Genomic DNA, 19578 nt, shown 5'->3' on the forward strand with positions numbered 1-19578 from the left:
ATGTTGTTGTTGAGACTATGTTGGGCTTGTTGCCTTATTTGTGTGAGCATGGGGTTTGTCCATGCCACTTGCTGTTAGTACTTTTGGGTGGAGTTGTATAAACTGTTAGTTTGTCCGGTCTACGTGTTGTAGTTCCGTGACTAGAGACATATTTATGTTGTTTAATTAATGAGGTATTTCAGTTAGCTGTCTTTTGCAATTTACATACAGGCAATGTTTTATTAATTGAGTAAGTAAGCAAGTTAGTAATGATTAATGATGTCATAATTGAAAAGAAAAAGATATTCTGCATTTTTAATTAAGCACATCTTAATATGATGATATGATAACATTACCGGATATATACGGGGTGTTACAAAAAGTTATTTAAATTATTCGCTATAATATCTCAAAATAACACAAAATTCTTTACAAAGGATACATTCACCCGTAAGTCAAATGTCAAATCACAACATGTGAGCTGACAACATATCTTAACCTCAAATTTTAAGACTATAGATTAATTGATCTTTTGTACTTATATAATATTCACTTGATTATTTTTAATTAATATGAGAATTTCTACTCACATTTGAATTTCAATTCCTAAAAAAATAAAAAATTGTCCATTATACATTATATATGGTTTAATATAGCGAATAGCTACTCTATTTTGTTTATTATAAAAAAAAAATGTTATATATTCTTAAAATATTTTTCAAATATTACTTTAAAACTTAATGAAAAAAATTCTTCCCTCTAATTTATTTTAAGTGCCATTTTGGTGCAAGATAATATAATTAAGAAACATAAAACAAAGTTTTCATTATGAAAATCTTTTACTAAATGACCTTTATTTAATCTCTAGCATTTAATTATTTCACTTTATGTTGTCGTACTATCTTCTCTACTATATTAGAGTAGGACTAGTAAAATAACAATTAATGTTTTATTGGTATGTAAGTAAGTCGCTTATAATGGACCAAATTATTTTTACCAAAATGGCACATAAAATGAAACAGGGAGCGTATTAAATAAAAAAGAATTTTTGTTAAGTATTTTGAAAATATAAAAAATTCAGTACTTTCATTACGTAATTAAGAAAATTATTAAGAGAATTTTAAATTAGAGTTCATTTTTTCTGCAGTTATTGCAGATAAGTTATCTGCGGTAAGTTCAATACGACGTTGTTTTGGAGTGAAAATCATGATATTTTTGTAATTTGAATTTATTAAGGGTTTTTATAGTCTTTATAATTATAATTTTTTAATCTTTCAATCCAAAAACGACATCGTGAAAGTAAATGCAGATAACTAATATGCAGTTGCACAAAAAAATTTCTGTTTAAATTATTATAAAAAAAAATGTAATAAGCGGATTAGTTTCCATGAAAAAGTTGCAAAGGTGCAATTCGATCTGATTTGGACATAACTTTAAACTTATGTCTTTTACCGCTCATAATATTCAATAACTTCAGCTCAACAACAACTTACTATCATTTTAAAATGCCATGTCCACGTTGTCTTTTTTCATATTTGACAGTTAATTCATCGTGCATTATTATTTTCCATTAAATTATGAAAATGCAAGAGTAATAGACAAATTCTAATTAAGACTCGTGCTTAATGCTGCCTAGTGTTTATAAATACGACAGGGAGCTTTCTTTTTCACTTTTTCTTTTACTGATTTAATCTAAAAATTGCCATGGGCTGGGAGGACTTTAGTTAGGTCTCAGGTCTTTGCATGTGCATACACGCGCGCGTTCTCTCTCGAAACATTACAATATTTGTTTATTTTTTATTAGTTGTAAGTTAATTAATAGGGTTTAGTGTGTCTCTTTTTAAAGGATATAAGTTTATGTCTTTTCATCCTTTATAATTATGTACTTAAGGGAGTACATAGTTATAATCCGAAAGTTATTTTTTTTTTCTCTCCGCAATATCCGACAAAGTTAAAGTTTCTGAAAAGAAAAAAACAACAACTAATATTATAACTATTTATTTTTCAGAGTACATAATAATAATAAAGGGTGAAATGAAATAAACTTATATTCTTTTCAAAGGAGAAATAGTTTTCCCTAATTAATATCTGTATCTTTTCCATGATACTCGTTACATGCAATGTCTTTTCTTTTAGTTAGAATCTATCTTTTAAGTTAAAGCATCCTATTTTTGTGACTAAACTTGTGTGTCCCTCTCTGCAAAGTAATTGGAAAATGCCACTTTGAACACAAAGCCCCTCAAGCAGCAAGTGCCATGCAACAAACAAGTTATATTAACGTGACAAAGTACAGAGAGGAATCAGCTTCTTTTTCTTCCCATAATGCCAAATATTCCTTACTGAGATTAGGTTTTCTCCCACTTTTTACATTTTTCTTTTTAATTGTTTATTAAGGTAGGCCTGCTTTTTCTAGAGTCCCATGGTGAGTCGTGACTCAAGGGGTTCGGCCACATAGGCTTTAGAAAGGTTTAAAAAAAGAAATATCTAAAGCAGCCGGAACATAAGGAGATAGCTAAGAAACCATTGTTTAATGCTTTTCATCACATTTACAGCTCAGTTCCAAGTGACCTATACGAACAATCCTTGTGTGGTTATTGTCTCGACATTTGTTTGTAAAATTTATTATGCATCGTCCTATTATTATTATTAGTATGTCAATCTTACAGATATATTATTTATGCAAGTATATGCTGTGTATGCTTAGTGTTACCTTTTGTGTAAGGACTCATGTTTGTACGAGATCAAATTGCATATATATATATATATATATATATATGAAATTACCCTAACTACATTTTTTTTAACAAAAAAGAAAAGCATCATTTAACCCAAAGTAGTTTTAGATTCGTGGGCGTAGGGTTATGATCAAAAGGGAAAGTTTTATACTTTTATTTATCAAGTAATTACAATTTTATGAAGCCGGAGGGGATAAATCACCATATACATGAAAAAAATATGCCCCTCGTTCTTTGTTTTCTTTCCAACCTGGCATAGGAGCATATATAGTATACTATGGTCACCTGATCTTCTTCGTTACTCAATTCACAATTAACATTGCACGAATTAAAACCACAACGACCAACTACGAGTACTGGTATCATTACTTATTGTGATTGCTTTTTCATAATAAAAAATTAATAATTAATAAAAAGTCATTACTAAGTAAGAAACTGAAATCTTTTTTTATCAAATTATCAAGTTCTGATTTTTGTGTGTGTGAGTGAGTGCTGATTTTTTTTTCTTCTATATTTGTGGTGTTCGATTTCCCCAACTCAACAGGAACTCTTAAGATCTATTTGGTATCATGGAGGAAAAGAAAAAGAAATGAATGTGATAGAATATATAAAAGAAAAGGAGAAACATGGAGGAGTTATATCTCTCATTGCTTAGTATTATTTAAGGGAAAAGACTATCTTTTTTTGTTTGGTTTCACAAAAGTAATGCATTTTGTCACTTCCTTTCTTGTTTTTCTGTGTAATCTATATTCACTTCCTTTCTATGAAAGAGGCAAATTATAAAAAATAGTAAGACGTACCGAGAATGTTCTCTTTGACGGCCCCTTTCCATCAACAAACTCATACTAAACAAGAGATGGAGTGCAATCCTGCCCTCCTACACATTTCCTTTCCACTCAAAAACTTCATTAAAAAAAAACTCTTATTTTACCACGCAGTCCTTACGAACTTTTGTGATAAAAATTCATATCAAATTCGCATAAATTTCCAAAAAGCTATATTATATATTATCTACCCACTCCCGCTCAATTAATTAGTATATACACTAACGTAACTAGCTTTAATAAGAAAATCATAATGACTGTAGAATAAAATCAATTTAGTGAATTTACCAAAAAAAAAAAATCAATTCAGTGAAATAAGATATTATGCAAAATAATTCCAAATATACTATACTAATATATGTGAATATATTTTCTATATACACGTGTGTTATAGACGTAAGAGTGCAAACATATAAAAAGGAAAAGAGGGGATGACTTAGAACCTACTCAACTCATCTTGTGAAAGTAAAGGACTATAACCCGTCCCAAATCATGCCGGGCATTAAAAATATTTGTAGCGTGCGGGTGGGTGTGGATATTATTGCCATTTTAAGAAGTGTTCAGATGGTAGAGATTGAAGAGTATTTCCATGTGCGAGAAACAAAAGCATGCGTGTAGGTACGCATAGAATTATAGGCAGATGGTTTGTCAAGAGCTTACAATTTGGCAATGTTTAATCATTGATCTGACTTGGTTAAAAAAAATAAAGTAAGCTAAAACATTTCAAAAAGCTTAGTTAAATAAGTTGTATTTTAGTCATTTGAAAAACACTTTTAAAATTGATTGGTCTGTTAATATATATAATATGATTTATAGACTACTTTTATTTGATTTCAATTAAACGTGACACACCTTGACCTTTTAAAACTTAATATGTAATAAACCTTCAAGTTTTTAGAATTGTTAGGGTAAACTTTCAAAAATACTTACATCAAGTATCACGCGTTGCATTAATTAAAAAGATAAGCTGTGCCTGTTTAAGTCAAAGCTCCTTTCCATGCCTAGTGATGTTGTAATATATGCCCATCCAAGCAATCACCTGGTGTCCCTTAATTAATTATAGACCGTTATTCTCCTCCTGTCATTATACGATTACGAATCACGATCCTAGCAGTCGCAGAGCTTTATGGCACTACCAAAGGAACTAGGGTCTCAAAAACGAGGGCACGGAGCTCAATTTCACTGCTTTGTTCATTTAGATTTGTTTTTTTTCTTTTAATGTTCATTTAAATTTGAATGAAATTATAAGTTCCAACCTCAATATTATCATTTATATAAAAAATAAAATGAAATAAAGCCATGAACGGAATACAATCAACCACCAATTATGGCCACATCACGAACCATTACCAAATTGGATAATAGTGCAAGCTTTTTGAATCCTTCAGCTACTGATTTAATCCTAATAATAAGCCAAGTGATTTGTATTGGGTCGATTTTTGTCACACTCACATAGTTTTTATATATGATGGATGGTAGAATATACGCATAAAATGTAGGGCCATTTGTGCCATGGAAATCAACATCTACCGTAATTTTTATTCACTTAGGTCTACTAAAGTATGTTGTTAAAGGAGTTTTAGCTGTCTGTTTCATCGTTCTTGAATGTTTCATCAACTTGCAAACTTTATCCATGTGACTACGTGAAGGTTACTCATGAATTCCAAAACTTAGTGGGCAACTTTGCCTAATTTTTATGAGAACGTACTGGCCAAGTGATTGATCATACTAGTGTTTGGCTTTATAAGGAAATCTTATTTATTAGTTCCACCAAAAAAATGATAACCCAACCCAATGGGTGTAGCTCTTCTTTGCCAAAGTAATGATCTTTGACAGAGAGAATCTTTTTTAATAAAACTTCACCAGCATGTCCGCTTTCTCATCCTTCTTCAGAATCATGCCTTAGGGCCGATTCATGAAACTGCTTCCCTATAATAGAAAGAGAAGAAAGGGAAGCATGATCAATAGACAAGGATTTAGGAAAGATCTTGTTCTATACCCCAATTTTATAGGACCATTTATTTAGTTTAAAGGCCTATGAAATACATAGGACATTACTGAAATCTCTAAACTCTGTTTAGAGCCTATAAATCCAGCAACACAGGTTGACTAGGCACGGAGAAAATTATATTTAAGTTTGATTCTCATAAGATATATCTTTTGAAAAGGGACGAAGAATTTTAACTGTGACTAAATTCTAATTCGGGATAAGTCTCATGACCTGACTAAATTCAATTTGAGATAGATTTTATAATTTGAGAAAATGTGTTAGAGAATAATATAAACCATTAAATAAGTTCTCACTTAATATCTTAAGGTTTTTGATTTAATTGATTCTTTACAATCGGCTCAAAAAGTTTAAATTTATGGAGATATGCAAAGTTCAATTCACCTAAAAAAAGGTAACTCGGGTGGCTATTAAAAAAAATAAAATAAAAATGTGACCCAATTAATTAATGAAGATGTACATGTCGTTGCATGCAGTTGGCAAATCTGACCCTTTTGAGTTTCTGTGCTGATTATTTTGGACTCATTTGTTCCACTAATACTGTCAAAACAAGAATAAATATTCCTATTTCTCACAGCCGAAGGTACTTGAATTGTAAATTTCTTTAAACAAATCATATAATAAAGGGAGTAACTTGTCTTTTGCTATCAAAGATCCTGGTGATCTTCTAAAACTCTTAATTTTTATATATAAAGACTTAATTAATAACAAAAAAACCCATAATCTTTTATTTAAAAAAGAAGAAGCATAATCACTCGACAAACACGTCATTTTCATGTCAATCAGATATCTTATTTATTTGATCTAATAATATTCATGCTTACCTTATGTATGTACATGACAAGAGAGCAAGGCTAAAAGAAATAAATGCAACCACCAATCTTCAATTTGTTGTCCTGTAGGTCAAGTATTATCCAATAATTAGTCCCCTAAGAATCTAAAGACGTTCACATTATATTTTATGGATCCCATGGGTTACGTGAATATAAAATCTGGTTCAGCTGTATTAAGCAACCCAAAAAAGGAGGCATTTTAATAATGGGTTAAAGACTTTTCATGTTAAATGAAAAGAATTTTTTCTCCTAAGCGCACAATAAATATGTGGGTCTAGTTATATTTTTTTCTCTCTTTTTTCAATGGGATGCACATATTTATAATGTGTGTAAGAGAAGATATTCTTCATATATATATATATATATATATATATATATAACAACACATGAGGAGGAATAGGAATTTCCATCCACCATCTTCCACCATCGTTGGAAGAAAATAAGAAGAAATATCTCAACCAATCTAAATGATTCGGACTGAACATATATAAATGTATACAACAAGAAGTTATACATTATTGACTTTTTTGGTTAAGCCTTATATTAATTTTTTGTTAGTGTGTTTGTGGCGTGTTCTTCTTTGTTTTTATTTGGAGGGGGGGAGGGGGTGAGGTGGATAACATTTGGATTGATCTAAAAGAACAAATTATAATTGTGTCTCCTCGAAAATTTAGATTGATTTGGGTGAAGAAATATAATATAAAATTATTAATTAATCTTTATATAATAATTTAAACTTTAGGGATCATATTTATACTCTTGCGGCACAAATATTTATTCTTCCACAGTTATATAAAAATGATTGTATACCATTATAAAAAAAATAGAGAAAATATTAGTAGGACCCATTCACTTTCTGCAGTAAAAGTAAAAATATTAAATTTTTAAATTTTTTAGTTGAATTGATTTTTTTTATGGCTCAGAACCTGAGTGACCATTTGGTCATAAATTTAATTATCACCGCATTAATTCTATTAATAAATAATTAAATATTATAAAACTTCAAATAGAACCTATGTATTATATAAAATTATTAATATAAAACTATTAATTCGCATATAAGGTTGAAATGATATTTTTACTGTCCCTTAAAATTGCTAACAGCATACATTGAACATTTCACGCCAGGTACACATTTTGTTACACATTTGGTTTATGTCGCGTTAGCGCTAATAATAGAACAATAGGGCTATAGGCATAAACAAAGCCATTATTCAAAACCCCGACGCTTCAATGTTCAATACCTGTTGACTCTACCACCATGTCAGCATGTCCAATGTCATTTGCATAGCCCACTGTTTTAAAGTAACAATGGGCCCAGAACCATGGAGCCCACTTTTACAACCTTACCCAGTCCAATTCGTACATTGGGGGATATTTTTGCTGACCATATTATTGGCTTCTTCTTCCTTGACAATTTAACTTGTGCGTGGGTTTTGTTTTATGAGAGGATGTGCGAATGGCTCGAAGTGATTACTACTAGTCTAGGAGATACTTGACAACCAGATAGGCCTCACATACATTTTTTCCATTTTCAATAAACTCTCTGGGCCTATGGTATCTGGCCTTTCATTTTATCAATGGACAACCTAATACCCGAAAAACATTAGGAATTTATAAAAAAAACAAATGGAGATGCGGGGTATCGATCCCCGTACCTCTCGCATGCTAAGCGAGCGCTCTACCATCTGAGCTACATCCCCAACTTGACAACTGAACTAGATATGTTTTATTAATTATTTAATTATTTTCTCTCCTTAAAACAATATAATGCATCTGTACTCACTCAAACAATTCAAAAATAAATTCTTAAATAGCATATCTTCTGAATATTCTATTGATGAAATAAACTAAATTCGTTTACCTCTTTCAACTTATTTGGGTTATTCCTTTTCCACCAAAAGCCTTGGAATAACCAAATTACACTTATAATTCTACCTTCTTCTTTTGGAAAGGATTAAAAAAAAATTATTTAGAGTGTTAAGGGTGCTATGTATTTTTGCGAACTCTTCTGATTTTTGAAGGGTTTGCTTGCCTTTATTTATTTAAGAAAAAATATTTTTCATTAAAATTGTTCAAATTCTTTATAATAAGTAATTAGTTCTTTCAAATTGAAATAATTTAAATTTAAATTATTTCAATTTAGATTATAATCTCTCAAGCTCTTTATAGAATTTTAGATAAATTATATTATAGACTTTTTTTTTAAAAAAAAAAAAAATTATACAAGCGCGCCTATATTTTTTTTATCATTTGTTTCTGTCTCTCTATTTTGTGGTGAGCTTTAAAAAAACACACACACAAAATCAATGAACAAGTGGTGGTGCACTTTCTTTTACCGAAATATTGGAGAAAGGGGGAAAAAAAAAAGTGGGTGGAGTAGGTGATGATACATTGTTATCTTCTGGTTTGAATGGCCCTACGGCTATTAAATTTATAATCATAAGTATCCTATGTGGCATAATATAGGGGAGAATAATGATGCACTCACCTTGACCCATCTCATCTAATCTAAGGAATTAAACGTTTCGCCCCGACGTAAACGGTAAGTAACATCTAAAAGTTGCAGGAACAAGGATTCATAAACTTCGAAGCAATCCTGGGAGACAAACGGCGATAAACACGGTGTCTCCTGGCAAGTTTTCCATATCATATTATCCATGAGATTTTGGACGTTAATTTACATAATAATAATAATAATAATAATAATAATAATAATAATAATAATTAATGACAACAAGATATACATTTATTGTTTTCAAATATGAACTTCTGCTCCGGTGACGACCTCTTACTCCGGGATAATTTTCTAACCTCATTCATTTTATTAATCTCCATCGTTAATTTTTCGATGAACAAATGTTTAAACGTAGAGGGTTATTTTATGAGATAGAAGTGCTAACATTGCCTCAATATACAATATTTATTCTCATAAATTTTAACCCCGAATATCATCAAGGTAACTCAAACATTATGGACCAAATTTTCAATAAACGACATATGGATTAAATATCAAACAAATTCAGTTTTATTCTAACTTAATTTTTAATAACTTATTTTTAACATTAATTTTAAAGTAATTTTTAAGATAAAAAAAACCAGGCTAAACAGATTTAGGAATTATGTTCTCTTGTAATCAATCTCGCTGAACAATAAGAGTTTAGGAATTAGGCACAGCGACAAGGAATTATATTTTTAAATAAATAAAGGTTTAAATCTTAAAATAAATAATCTTACATCGACCACCCTTACAAATTAAAAATAAAGTTATAGGCTTAATTTGACCTAACGCCCGTTATTAGGACAGTAATCCTTGTAAGAAGTATTTAATTTTGGAAGAAGCTAAAAGTCAAACACTTCATGAGATATGACAAGGGTTATTATTATTATTATTATTATTATTATTCTTTCTAATTATAAGAATATTCTTTGTTTTAGATAGTACTATTGTCATTCTTCAAGCATTTTTGCCAGATGCTCAAATTCTTATATTTTTGTAAAGACTTAATAGAAATATTGAATATTCCTTAAATAATTTATTCAAAATTCTATTTTTCCCCATTTTAAATATCTCATTATTTAAGGTAATTACATAATGATCAATGAAGCTAGCTATTAAGAGTCCCTTTAGATGTATATTTTTTCTTTCTCAAAAAATTATTTTTTTTTTAAAAAAAAATTCTCAGAAAAAGTCTGTTCCTGTTTCTAAAAAAAAACAGAAGTCAAAACTATTTTTTTTTTTTAAATATCTTTAACTTTTATAAAAAATATTTCTAAAATAAATAAGACATATAAAATATTTTTCTTGGAAACCCATCCTAAATAACCTCAATTATAAGAAAACATAATCGTTCAAAATTATATTTAAGTTTTGTGAGGAGTTTATAATAAACTTTTTTGGTGCATATACCACTTTTCAAAGATTTAGCGGTAGTGTCATCCGGTCGACGACATGTTTAATATGTTCCAACCTCATGTACAATTTAATGATCCAAATCAATAAAAGTTAAATATTTTTTGATTTACTTCACAAGATAGAAATTTTGTTTTTTTACAGCTCCTCGATAAAAAAAAGTAGATATTTCAGAACTAGTACAAATGTCCACAACACAAAGTGAGGCTATGTGGGAGGGAGACATGCAAACGAAGCTAGCGCACAGAGGGCAGGGGTACGGGTCCACACTCCGCAAGCACACGATATAAAAGGATGACCTTTTCAAAGAAAGAGAGTAATGAGAGACTTTTTGTACTGTAGAATGCGTATACATTTATTAAAATATATATGAATTTGTTGAAAAAAAAAAAAAGTTCATTGCAATCACATATATTTAAAATAAATTAAACAATATTAGAAAAATATAAAAATAATTAAGAAAAGGAAGAAATCAGCTCCAAAGGCAAACTGTAAAGGGAATTGGACTCGCAAAGCATGATGATCTTCTTCAAATTAAAATAGTAGCAACGTCCTTTGGTAGCATGAGCATCAGCAATGCCAATGGGCTTCCCAAAGAAAAATAAGAACAAAAATAAAATGAATTCCAATGAATATACACTTCCCGAAACAGACAACAATAATTATTAAAGTAGCCACTGGAGAACAGTAGTAGCACAATGGGAGCTGCTGTCGAGTGTTTTAGTTTCAGATGCATAGGCAACATATAAGGTTGTTCTTGTTTTCAAAATATTTCCCTCCACTCAGCTAGCTACAGAATTGAGGTTAATTGAAGAGACATGGAAATCAATTCACTTTCTAAGCTTTTAGTATTGTTTTTCATGGTCTTGTTCATGGGTTCTGAGCTTATCCATTGCAACGTAACCTACGATAGAAAGGCCCTTCTCATCAATGGCCAAAGGAGAGTCCTCATCTCCGGTTCAATTCACTATCCCAGAAGCACCCCTGAGGTATGTCTTCCATTTTCTTCACTTTTTAGCCATTCCCTCTAGATTTGTGTTTCAAGCTTCTTCTTTTGTTGTTTGTTACAAATGTGTGATTTCTGTAACATGTAGATGTGGGAGGATCTAATTGGGAAGGCAAAACACGGAGGTCTTGATGTCATAGACACTTATGTCTTCTGGGATGTTCATGAACCATCTCCTGGCAATGTACTGCATTGGATCTTCCTTTATCTCCATGAACCAATCTCATTATAAAAAAATAAAGATTCTTTTTTATTTTTTATTTTTTTATTTTTTGGGTTCTTTATTATTTTTCTGATGATGGGTTGCAGTACAATTTTGAAGGAAGATATGATCTAGTGCGGTTCATTAAGACAGTGCAGAAGGTGGGGCTTTATGCCAATCTTCGCATTGGACCTTATGTATGCGCTGAGTGGAACTTTGGGTACATGCAGCTTCCATTTTTTGTTGTTGTTGAATATATACCATTTTCGTTTATATCCGCAAGATTTCTTGTTTAGCTGCTTAGTATGTAGGCTTATTGTGATTCACAATCACATTTTTTGTTGCTGTAGAGGAATTCCTGTTTGGTTGAAGTATGTTCCTGGCATAAGCTTCAGAACGGATAATGAGCCTTTCAAGGTTTAACTTTTAATTTCATTGACATGATTTTTCCCTGTTGACTCAAGTCTTGAATAATCTGACATTGCTGTTTTTATTTTCAGGCGGCAATGCAAGGTTTCACCCAGAAAATTGTCCAGATGATGAAGGGTGAAAAGTTGTTTCAATCTCAGGGTGGTCCAATTATTCTTTCTCAGGTATACAGTTCCTTTCAATATATGGCATAACCGAATAAATACTCAAAAACCTAGAGTGTAAAACCTTGGAGTGGATCTGGCACTTGCGCATTCATACTAATAATCACTACTTCAAGATGAAATCTTAACCTTTTTTTTTTTTAACTCCACTTCTGTTGTGTTTTCTAGATTGAGAACGAGTTCGGACCTGAGAGCGGGGCAATGGGAACTGCTGGTCATGCATACATAAACTGGGCTGCAAGTATGGCTGTTGGATTGGGTACAGGAGTCCCCTGGGTGATGTGCAAGGAAAATGATGCCCCAGATCCTGTGGTGAGCCCTCTCATTCTCTTGGTTGATTCATTTGCTTCAGTTGTCACACTTCACGGGGATTGACTTCAACAACAGATTTTGTTTGGTCTCAAGTTCTTTCTTTAAGTTCATCATCACTGTATTTTTATTAAGGGTTGAATATGATCCATCGAATTCCCACTACAGATAAATTCATGCAACGGTTTTTACTGTGATGATTTCTCTCCAAATAAACCATACAAGCCTAACCTGTGGACTGAGTCTTGGAGTGGCTGGTAAGCTATATATTGTATCATGTTTGAAGTTGGTTCTGTAGCTTTAGATACGGCTCTTTAATTTCTTTACCCTTTTGTTCTAAAATCTTTTTTCTACTCCCCATGATCATAAGGTTTACAGAATTTGGTGGCCCAATTCACCAGCGACCAGTTCAGGATCTAGCATTTGCAGTTGCTCGTTTCATACAAAAGGGTGGCTCATATGTGAATTATTACATGGTTAGTCACCTTCTATGGTTTATTTCCCAATTTAACAACAAATAACCTCACTAGTGGGACAAGGCTTGGTGGTTCTTCTTGTTGCCTTACTTTAAAATCTGAATTTTCACCTGTGATTATTGAAAAATGATAGTACCATGGAGGGACTAACTTTGGACGATCTGCTGGAGGCCCGTTCATCACTACAAGCTATGACTATGACGCTCCAATTGATGAATATGGTGAGAAAAACATGCTGATAATGAGAAGATTCATTATTTTGTTTCCTCCATTATTAACTAGTCATCTAACTGGAGCAGTACAGATATAGTTTACTAAGCTGTGAATTCATGTTTTTAAACGACAACCAAGCCCATGAAATAATGCCTCATAATTCTCCAGTTAAAGTATAGATGAATATGACCTCTCTCTTTTCCCCATTAGACACGCGCGCAAGGGTGAATTGAGACTGGATTTTGTTTCCACCTGTTGTGGCCTTAAGATAGTTTAATGTTATATATTGTTCCATCCTAACGTATACGAGCATGTTGCAATTGAGCACTTCACTGTGTTTAGGCTTGATCAGGCAACCAAAATATAGTCATTTGAAGGAGCTTCATAAAGCTATCAAGCAATGTGAGCATGCTTTGGTTTCTTCGGATCCTACTGTTACATCATTAGGAACTTTTCAGCAGGTGAGTTGTCTCCCAGATGAAGCAATTACCCTCTTCTAGTTTCGTGCTTGTTTATGATAAACTAGTCTTTGTGGTAACAATTACCTTCTTTTCTCTATGTGCTTTATGATTTTCCAGGCTCATGTATTCTCGTCAGGGACAGGAACATGTGCAGCTTTTCTAGCAAACTATCATGCACAATCTGGTGCGAGGGTGATGTTCAATAACAGGCCCTATGACTTGCCTCCTTGGTCCATAAGCATCCTTCCTGATTGCAGAACTTCTGTATTTAATACTGCAAAAGTAAGAATATTTCAAGGGACCTTTTGCGCTATGTCAAATAAATGTGATGTAAAATTTTGTTGTCCATCAGTATTTATTTCTTATCAGCCTTGCCCTTTGCATCAAGTAATTGATTGGAGTGTTATGTCTTCATGAAGGTGAGAGTTCAAACTTCACAGGTAAAAATGCTTCCCATCAGTTCTAAGTTGTTCTCATGGGAGACCTATGATGAAGATCTATCTTCTATGGCCGAAAGTTCAAGGATTACAGCTGCTGGACTCTTAGAACAGCTGAACGTTACCAGAGACACCAGTGACTATCTATGGTACATAACCAAGTAAGTTGCTCGATATAAAGGTTATCTCCTAGATTTTCAAACAGCTATGAAATATTTTAGAATTCGTTCGGGTTATTTGTACAATGACAAAACAGTAAATTCCTCAATGGCTTTTGTAAGTTTGTAACAGTATGCAGATTCTAGCAGAAGAAATTTGCTTGTTTTAGTTTGCAAGAAGTTCCTGAACTTGGCCATTTTTGACATCTTTCAAATTTAAATTCTTTGTGGGATAGATTCTATTATCCTACGTTCAGCATTTGAAACCTTAACTGATTTCTTGTTGCCATGCCGCAGTGTTGACATAAGTTCATCAGAATCATTTATTCGAGGAGGATACAAACCCAGCATTAGCGTGCAGTCTGCTGGGCATGCCGTTCATGTGTTTGTTAATGGGCAATTTTCAGGTACGAAGATATGCAGTTAAACATGGTAGTTCTTATATTGATTGATTTTGAGGTGAATGAAGATAAATGATTGCTCTTACAGGGTCAGCCTTTGGGACAAGAGAACAGAGAACTTGCACATTTAATGGGCCTATCAACCTACACGCTGGAACAAATAAAATTGCGCTTCTCAGCATGACCGTCGGATTACCAGTTAGTACTTAGTGCCTTGCTGCTTGTGCTACTTCAAGTGTTTCAATTTGCTTGGCAAATAAGTCGTTAGTCACTGATTGATTTTGCTCTTTCCTTTTTCCATTTTTCATCGGAAGAATGTTGGCCGGCATTATGAAACGTGGAATACAGGGATCACTGGTCCAGTTTTGCTCCATGGTCTTGACCACGGACAGAAAGATTTGACGTGGAATAAATGGTCATATCAGGTACAACGCTCACAGAAAAATACACAAAAATTTATGTGTTCATAAGTTTCAATTAATATGACGAGAAATTCTTTTCTAATTACTGTATCTTCTCCAACAGGTTGGCCTAAAAGGAGAGGCTATGAATTTGGCTTCTCCAAATGGTGTCTCATCTGTTGATTGGGTCCAAGAGTCACTGGCTACACAAAGCAGGTCGGAATTGAAATGGCACAAGGTAAGAGCAGTTACTACTGGCTAATAACAAGATATGCTGCAGTATTTAACTAGATGCTTACCATCAACTTGGAACCTCCAGGCTTATTTCAACGCACCTGAGGGAAACGAACCATTGGCTTTGGACCTGGGAAGTATGGGAAAGGGTCAAGTATGGATAAACGGGCAGAGCATAGGAAGATATTGGATGGCTCATGCAAAGGGTGACTGTAATTCTTGCAGCTATTCTGGGACATTCCGGCCTGTAGAATGCCAACTTGGTTGTGGACAACCCACTCAGCAATGGTACTGCTTTTCTCTAAAAGATTTAACTTCAACCTTACTTCTTTATTTCTAGGAAAATGGTACAATCAGAGAGCCATTGAACTTTTACAGTCTGTCAGATCTCAATGTCATGTGCAAAGTGATAAAATATTGTGCGGAGGGGTGTGTTATTTTGAATATTTGCCTTTAAATGTGTCAAGTAGCATTACTCTCTATATATATGTGTGTGTGTGTGTGAAATATTTGCCTTTGGTTGTGTCAAGTAGCATCTGCATTTCTCTCTCTCTCTCTCTCTCTCTATATATATATATATGTGTGTGTGTGTGTGTCATGATGATGACACGACTTTTTTTGGTAAAATGTCCTAGATCCAATGCCACTATGTATTATTCTATATCAGAGGCCAATAATGAAGAATATACATATTTACCCGTTTGCTGTTGGAATTTCGCAGGTATCACATTCCAAGGTCCTGGCTAAAGCCAACAAAGAACTTGATAGTGGTGTTAGAAGAATTAGGAGGAAATCCTTGGAAAATATCTCTAGTAAAGAGAATGGTACATACTCCAGCAGCTAGTGAATTCAAAGAATTAAAGAACGGGAACAAGACATTGTACGTCCACTTGTGAATTCTCTGGCTTTAGTTGGCATTGCTTGAAACGAGGGTAGCTTTGAAGCAATAAGTTATCATAACTTCGCAATAAATCAACTTCAGTTGGTACGTGGAAATTCATCCCTTCAGGGTTAGATGTGTTTATCCCTAATTCTATGGTCTCTTTCTCTTCTTGATCTTGCCTCAAAATGGACCACCGTGATTGACACAAAAGATGTTGCCACGATGATTTGTGTATTTATTTTCAACATGACAATGTATCTACTTGGAAGAAAGAAAATTACAATCTTAAGAGAGGTTCTTTCGTTCATTTATTTATAAAATGTATGTACATAGGTACATGCACGTATGTTTGTAGTTGCCATTCAATCATCAAAATGTCACTAGTTTCAATCATTACCAGTTAAAGCGGTTTAAGCAATATGTGAAAGCAACCATTTATCCACGCGATCCTCATTGATGACCCCATATGAATGATATTCCTAGACTCGTGCAGCAGCAGTTGCATGCTCGGCAACTGTTTTGCTCACCAGTCATCTTGTCAGGAAGAGAGTACTTGTGTATAGCCTCCACTTCAGCGACTGACCATACAGTGAAGAGAGTACTTGTGATTGGGAAGTTTATATTTAGCAAGAGGCATGCTTAATTGGCAATGATCATTGTTATTTAAAGAAATAACATTTTCCCCAGCTAGACCATCATTTCATATAACCCAAATGTTTTCATGTGATATATAATCTATTGTGCTGCAGTCATGTTGCTTCTATCCATCGTTCGTGTCGAAATTTCCACTATAATCCAATGCCATCGTGCTGCCAATTATGATTCTTCAACCTTTTTCTAGGCGTCAGCCTGTGATTTGTTAATAACAATCACAATCACATATCACCCGAATATATACAATCCATAGCCCACCACTTGATATAAATTATGAAATTCTTCAGGTTCATTCCAATAATTATCACTAGTTCTGAGTCTTTGGTCAGTTTTAAATGCACGCTATCGCCCCCAACTTATTAAAATATGACCCCATATGATTTGTGATTTATTCTCTCAATATGTTAGTACACGACCCATCGAAGGAAACAATCACGGATGGGTTTGTCGAAGAAGCGAGGGGTTGCTTTCCATTCATAAAATTCCAAAAACAATCTTTTTATTTTGCAGCAGTAGATTCTAACTTTAAATCAGTGTGCCGCCATTATACCCTGCTGCTGATTTTGAACAATGAATAGCAGTTAGCAATGCCACGGGATGATAAAATTAAGACGCACAACGCTAAATATTTTCATATATATAGTAACCACTTGCTAATGCAAGTTAGTTGCTTATCATATTGCTCGTTTCATTAACAATAGTTCAACGATCTTATTTATATATACACCCTAGTCCAATCCCATACTGAAATAATACAATCTGACTCAATCCAAACTCGGGAAAGGATCCTTTACGTTAAAATTCATGTAAAATTTTAACCTGAGAATGATCTATTCCCATCTAAACCCAATACCGAAATAAAGCAAACTCACTCAAAAACAGTAAACTGCAAACTGACTCAAAAACAGCAATCTATTCTCAACATATTCAAATGATACTTCAAGCAGCAGCAGTTGCAGTTGCATGCTTTGCTATTGTCAGTTGCAGCTCTTCCTTCTTAGCACCCACAACCTTGTCCACTAGCTTGCCTTCTTTCAAGAACAGGAAGGTTGGCATAGACTCAACACCCCACTCCTCAGAAACAGTCTGAAGGAATCACGGTGAATGCAGGATTCTTAGTTAAAGAAATAATCTTCATACACTTTAGGATTTGGAAATAAAAATAAAATAAGAGTAAAGACCATTTTTTATCCCTAACAAAAAAACATGATCCCCACTTTTGTCTCTTCGAATTTGTTAGGGACTAACTGACTAATTTATTTTTGTAAGAGACTAAAGTGGAGACCGTGATTTTTGTTAGGGACTAAAAAGGGTATTTACTCATAAAATAATATCATCCCGGTAGATTTAGATATGCTCACCTTCAACTCATCCACATCCACCTTGAGGAAGGTGACATTTGGCAGCTTTTTAGCTATCTCTGCTAGAATTGGGGAAATGAATCGGCACGGGCCGCACCAAGAAGCAGTAAAATCCACCACAATCTATTAATGTAATTTCCTTTCAGTATTGATTAACAGTTATAGAGAATCATAAATCATGCCAACAATGCTTCGATCGTCAATAACAGACTAAATCACAAAACGAGGCAGCTAAAATTTTTAAGAACAATGGTGTAACTTCAGGCTAATTGAAGATTTCAAAACAATGCCACTAAGAAAAGTGCCAAGTAAATACTGATGTTAGATCACCATAAAAAAAAGATGAAGGTGTTCTCAAACGTTGCAATTTGGATACAAAATGAACATGTTGCAAAATGTGATCGGATTTTAAAAAGCCAAACATGCATATTAATTAAGAATCCAGAGACAGGAGAAAACAGGGCAAGAATCAAATTTATACATTGACTAATAGGGGATGAAAATATCAGAGGGACAACGATCTTCATGCTGGTACCATGTTCAACCGACCAGCACCGATTTCGTAGGAATAGATAATCTAGGAATTATCTTATCCATGATGGACCATACTATTAGCTACGTCCTCATCTCATTTAGAAAAATCTGAAAAGCATCCACCATGCTAATTTCCAAGAAAGAGTAAAGAGTAGCAGTCTAGCACTTCTCCACAAATTTCAGGAAAAACCTGATAATTCTGTGTTGATTAATTAGGAAAATTTGACAAAATAACTTAGCCTCACAATTTAAGAGAGATAACCCCAAAACGGTTCGCAAAATTAACAAATCTATCTCTATGTACAAAGGAATCCAGAGTTGAGGTTGGTCACAAAAATTGGCCCCTTGAAAGGCAGGAAACGATAAAGGAATTTGAAAACCCTAATAAACCCGGATCGATATAATAACAGAAGAAAAAAAATAAAATAAAAATGAAGGTGAAGTTTGGGGGTACTAACGAGTTTGTTGGATTCATTTCCCTTCTGGATCTGTTCGTTCCATGCCTCCACCGTGTGGATACCGATAACTTGTCCCTCGATCTCAGCCATTCTTCTCTTTCTCCCTCTAACTTCAAATCTTTTCTCGCTTCGCTTAAGTCTTAACTATATCTATCAATCAAGTCGCCTCCCTCCGTCTTATATATAGGATTTTCCAATTACTGAAAACTTGGTCATATGTCTGTCTTTATCCACAAAATGTTAAAAAAAAAAAATTTGGCCGACACGCCTTTGTTGCGTTGTCCATATATTCGTGACGCATTGCCCTTCGTCAGAGACAATGACTGCTTTGTATGACCGACCTAGTTATTATTTAATAATTTGATTGAAAGGTTCGGTTTAGGTCAAATTTTATTTGGGCCGTTGGGCCGAAGAGGATGATGTATTTGGGCTTGATATCAAGCTCGATCTCCATTGTCCATAAAATAGGATTCTCACGTGGAATATCCAGAACCACGAACCATAT

The 19578-nt window shown here is 33.4% G+C and overlaps 2 protein-coding genes and 1 non-coding gene across 3 annotated transcripts; 1 reads left to right on the forward strand and 2 right to left on the reverse strand.

Moving 5' to 3' along the window:
- Positions 1 to 8009: 8009 nt before the first annotated feature.
- On the reverse strand, positions 8010 to 8082 carry TRNAA-AGC (transfer RNA alanine (anticodon AGC)). The gene has a single exon. It is a non-coding gene; the product is annotated as a tRNA-Ala (tRNA).
- A 3028-nt stretch (positions 8083 to 11110) lies between these two features.
- On the forward strand, positions 11111 to 16079 carry LOC133295845 (beta-galactosidase 5-like). Its single transcript, XM_061494706.1, has 18 exons — positions 11111 to 11281; positions 11387 to 11482; positions 11608 to 11720; positions 11851 to 11917; positions 12001 to 12093; positions 12262 to 12405; positions 12571 to 12659; positions 12773 to 12878; positions 13012 to 13099; positions 13434 to 13552; positions 13670 to 13834; positions 13972 to 14150; positions 14445 to 14554; positions 14637 to 14746; positions 14863 to 14973; positions 15074 to 15187; positions 15269 to 15471; positions 15905 to 16079. Exons 1-18 carry the CDS (start codon positions 11111 to 11113, stop codon positions 16077 to 16079), a joined length of 2253 nt encoding a protein of 750 aa, XP_061350690.1.
- Positions 16080 to 17318: 1239 nt separating this feature from the next.
- LOC133295862 (thioredoxin H-type-like) lies at positions 17319 to 19259 on the reverse strand. The gene is made up of 3 exons (XM_061494727.1): positions 19074 to 19259; positions 18082 to 18204; positions 17319 to 17806 (listed from the first exon to the last, which is right to left on the reverse strand). The coding sequence occupies exons 1-3, from the start codon at positions 19161 to 19163 to the stop codon at positions 17660 to 17662; spliced, it is 360 nt and encodes a 119-aa protein (XP_061350711.1). The 5' UTR covers positions 19164 to 19259; the 3' UTR covers positions 17319 to 17659.
- Between the last annotated feature and the right edge of the window lie 319 nt (positions 19260 to 19578).

This window comes from Gastrolobium bilobum, unplaced genomic scaffold (assembly GCF_033153095.1).
Source record: "Gastrolobium bilobum isolate Gb01-03AN ecotype WA unplaced genomic scaffold, APGP_CSIRO_Gbil_v1 utg2195, whole genome shotgun sequence".
Taxonomy (NCBI): Eukaryota; Viridiplantae; Streptophyta; class Magnoliopsida; order Fabales; family Fabaceae; genus Gastrolobium; species Gastrolobium bilobum.

What these genes read in the sequence shown, in the direction of transcription:
- LOC133295845 (XM_061494706.1), top strand. Translation starts at nt 11,111, where the DNA reads ATGGAAATCAATTCACTTTCTAAGCTTTTAGTATTGTTTTTCATGGTC. An exon ending in TGCGCTGAGTGGAACTTTGG is followed by an intron (nt 11,721 to 11,850) that starts GTACATGCAGCT and finishes TTGTTGCTGTAG; the next exon opens with AGGAATTCCTGTTTGGTTGA. An exon ending in CATTAGGAACTTTTCAGCAG is followed by an intron (nt 13,553 to 13,669) that starts GTGAGTTGTCTC and finishes ATGATTTTCCAG; the next exon opens with GCTCATGTATTCTCGTCAGG.
- LOC133295862 (XM_061494727.1), bottom strand. Translation starts at nt 19,163, where the DNA reads ATGGCTGAGATCGAGGGACAAGTTATCGGTATCCACACGGTGGAGGCA. An exon ending in GAAATGAATCCAACAAACTC is followed by an intron (nt 18,205 to 19,073) that starts GTTAGTACCCCC and finishes TTACATTAATAG; the next exon opens with ATTGTGGTGGATTTTACTGC. An exon ending in TGGATGTGGATGAGTTGAAG is followed by an intron (nt 17,807 to 18,081) that starts GTGAGCATATCT and finishes TGATTCCTTCAG; the next exon opens with ACTGTTTCTGAGGAGTGGGG.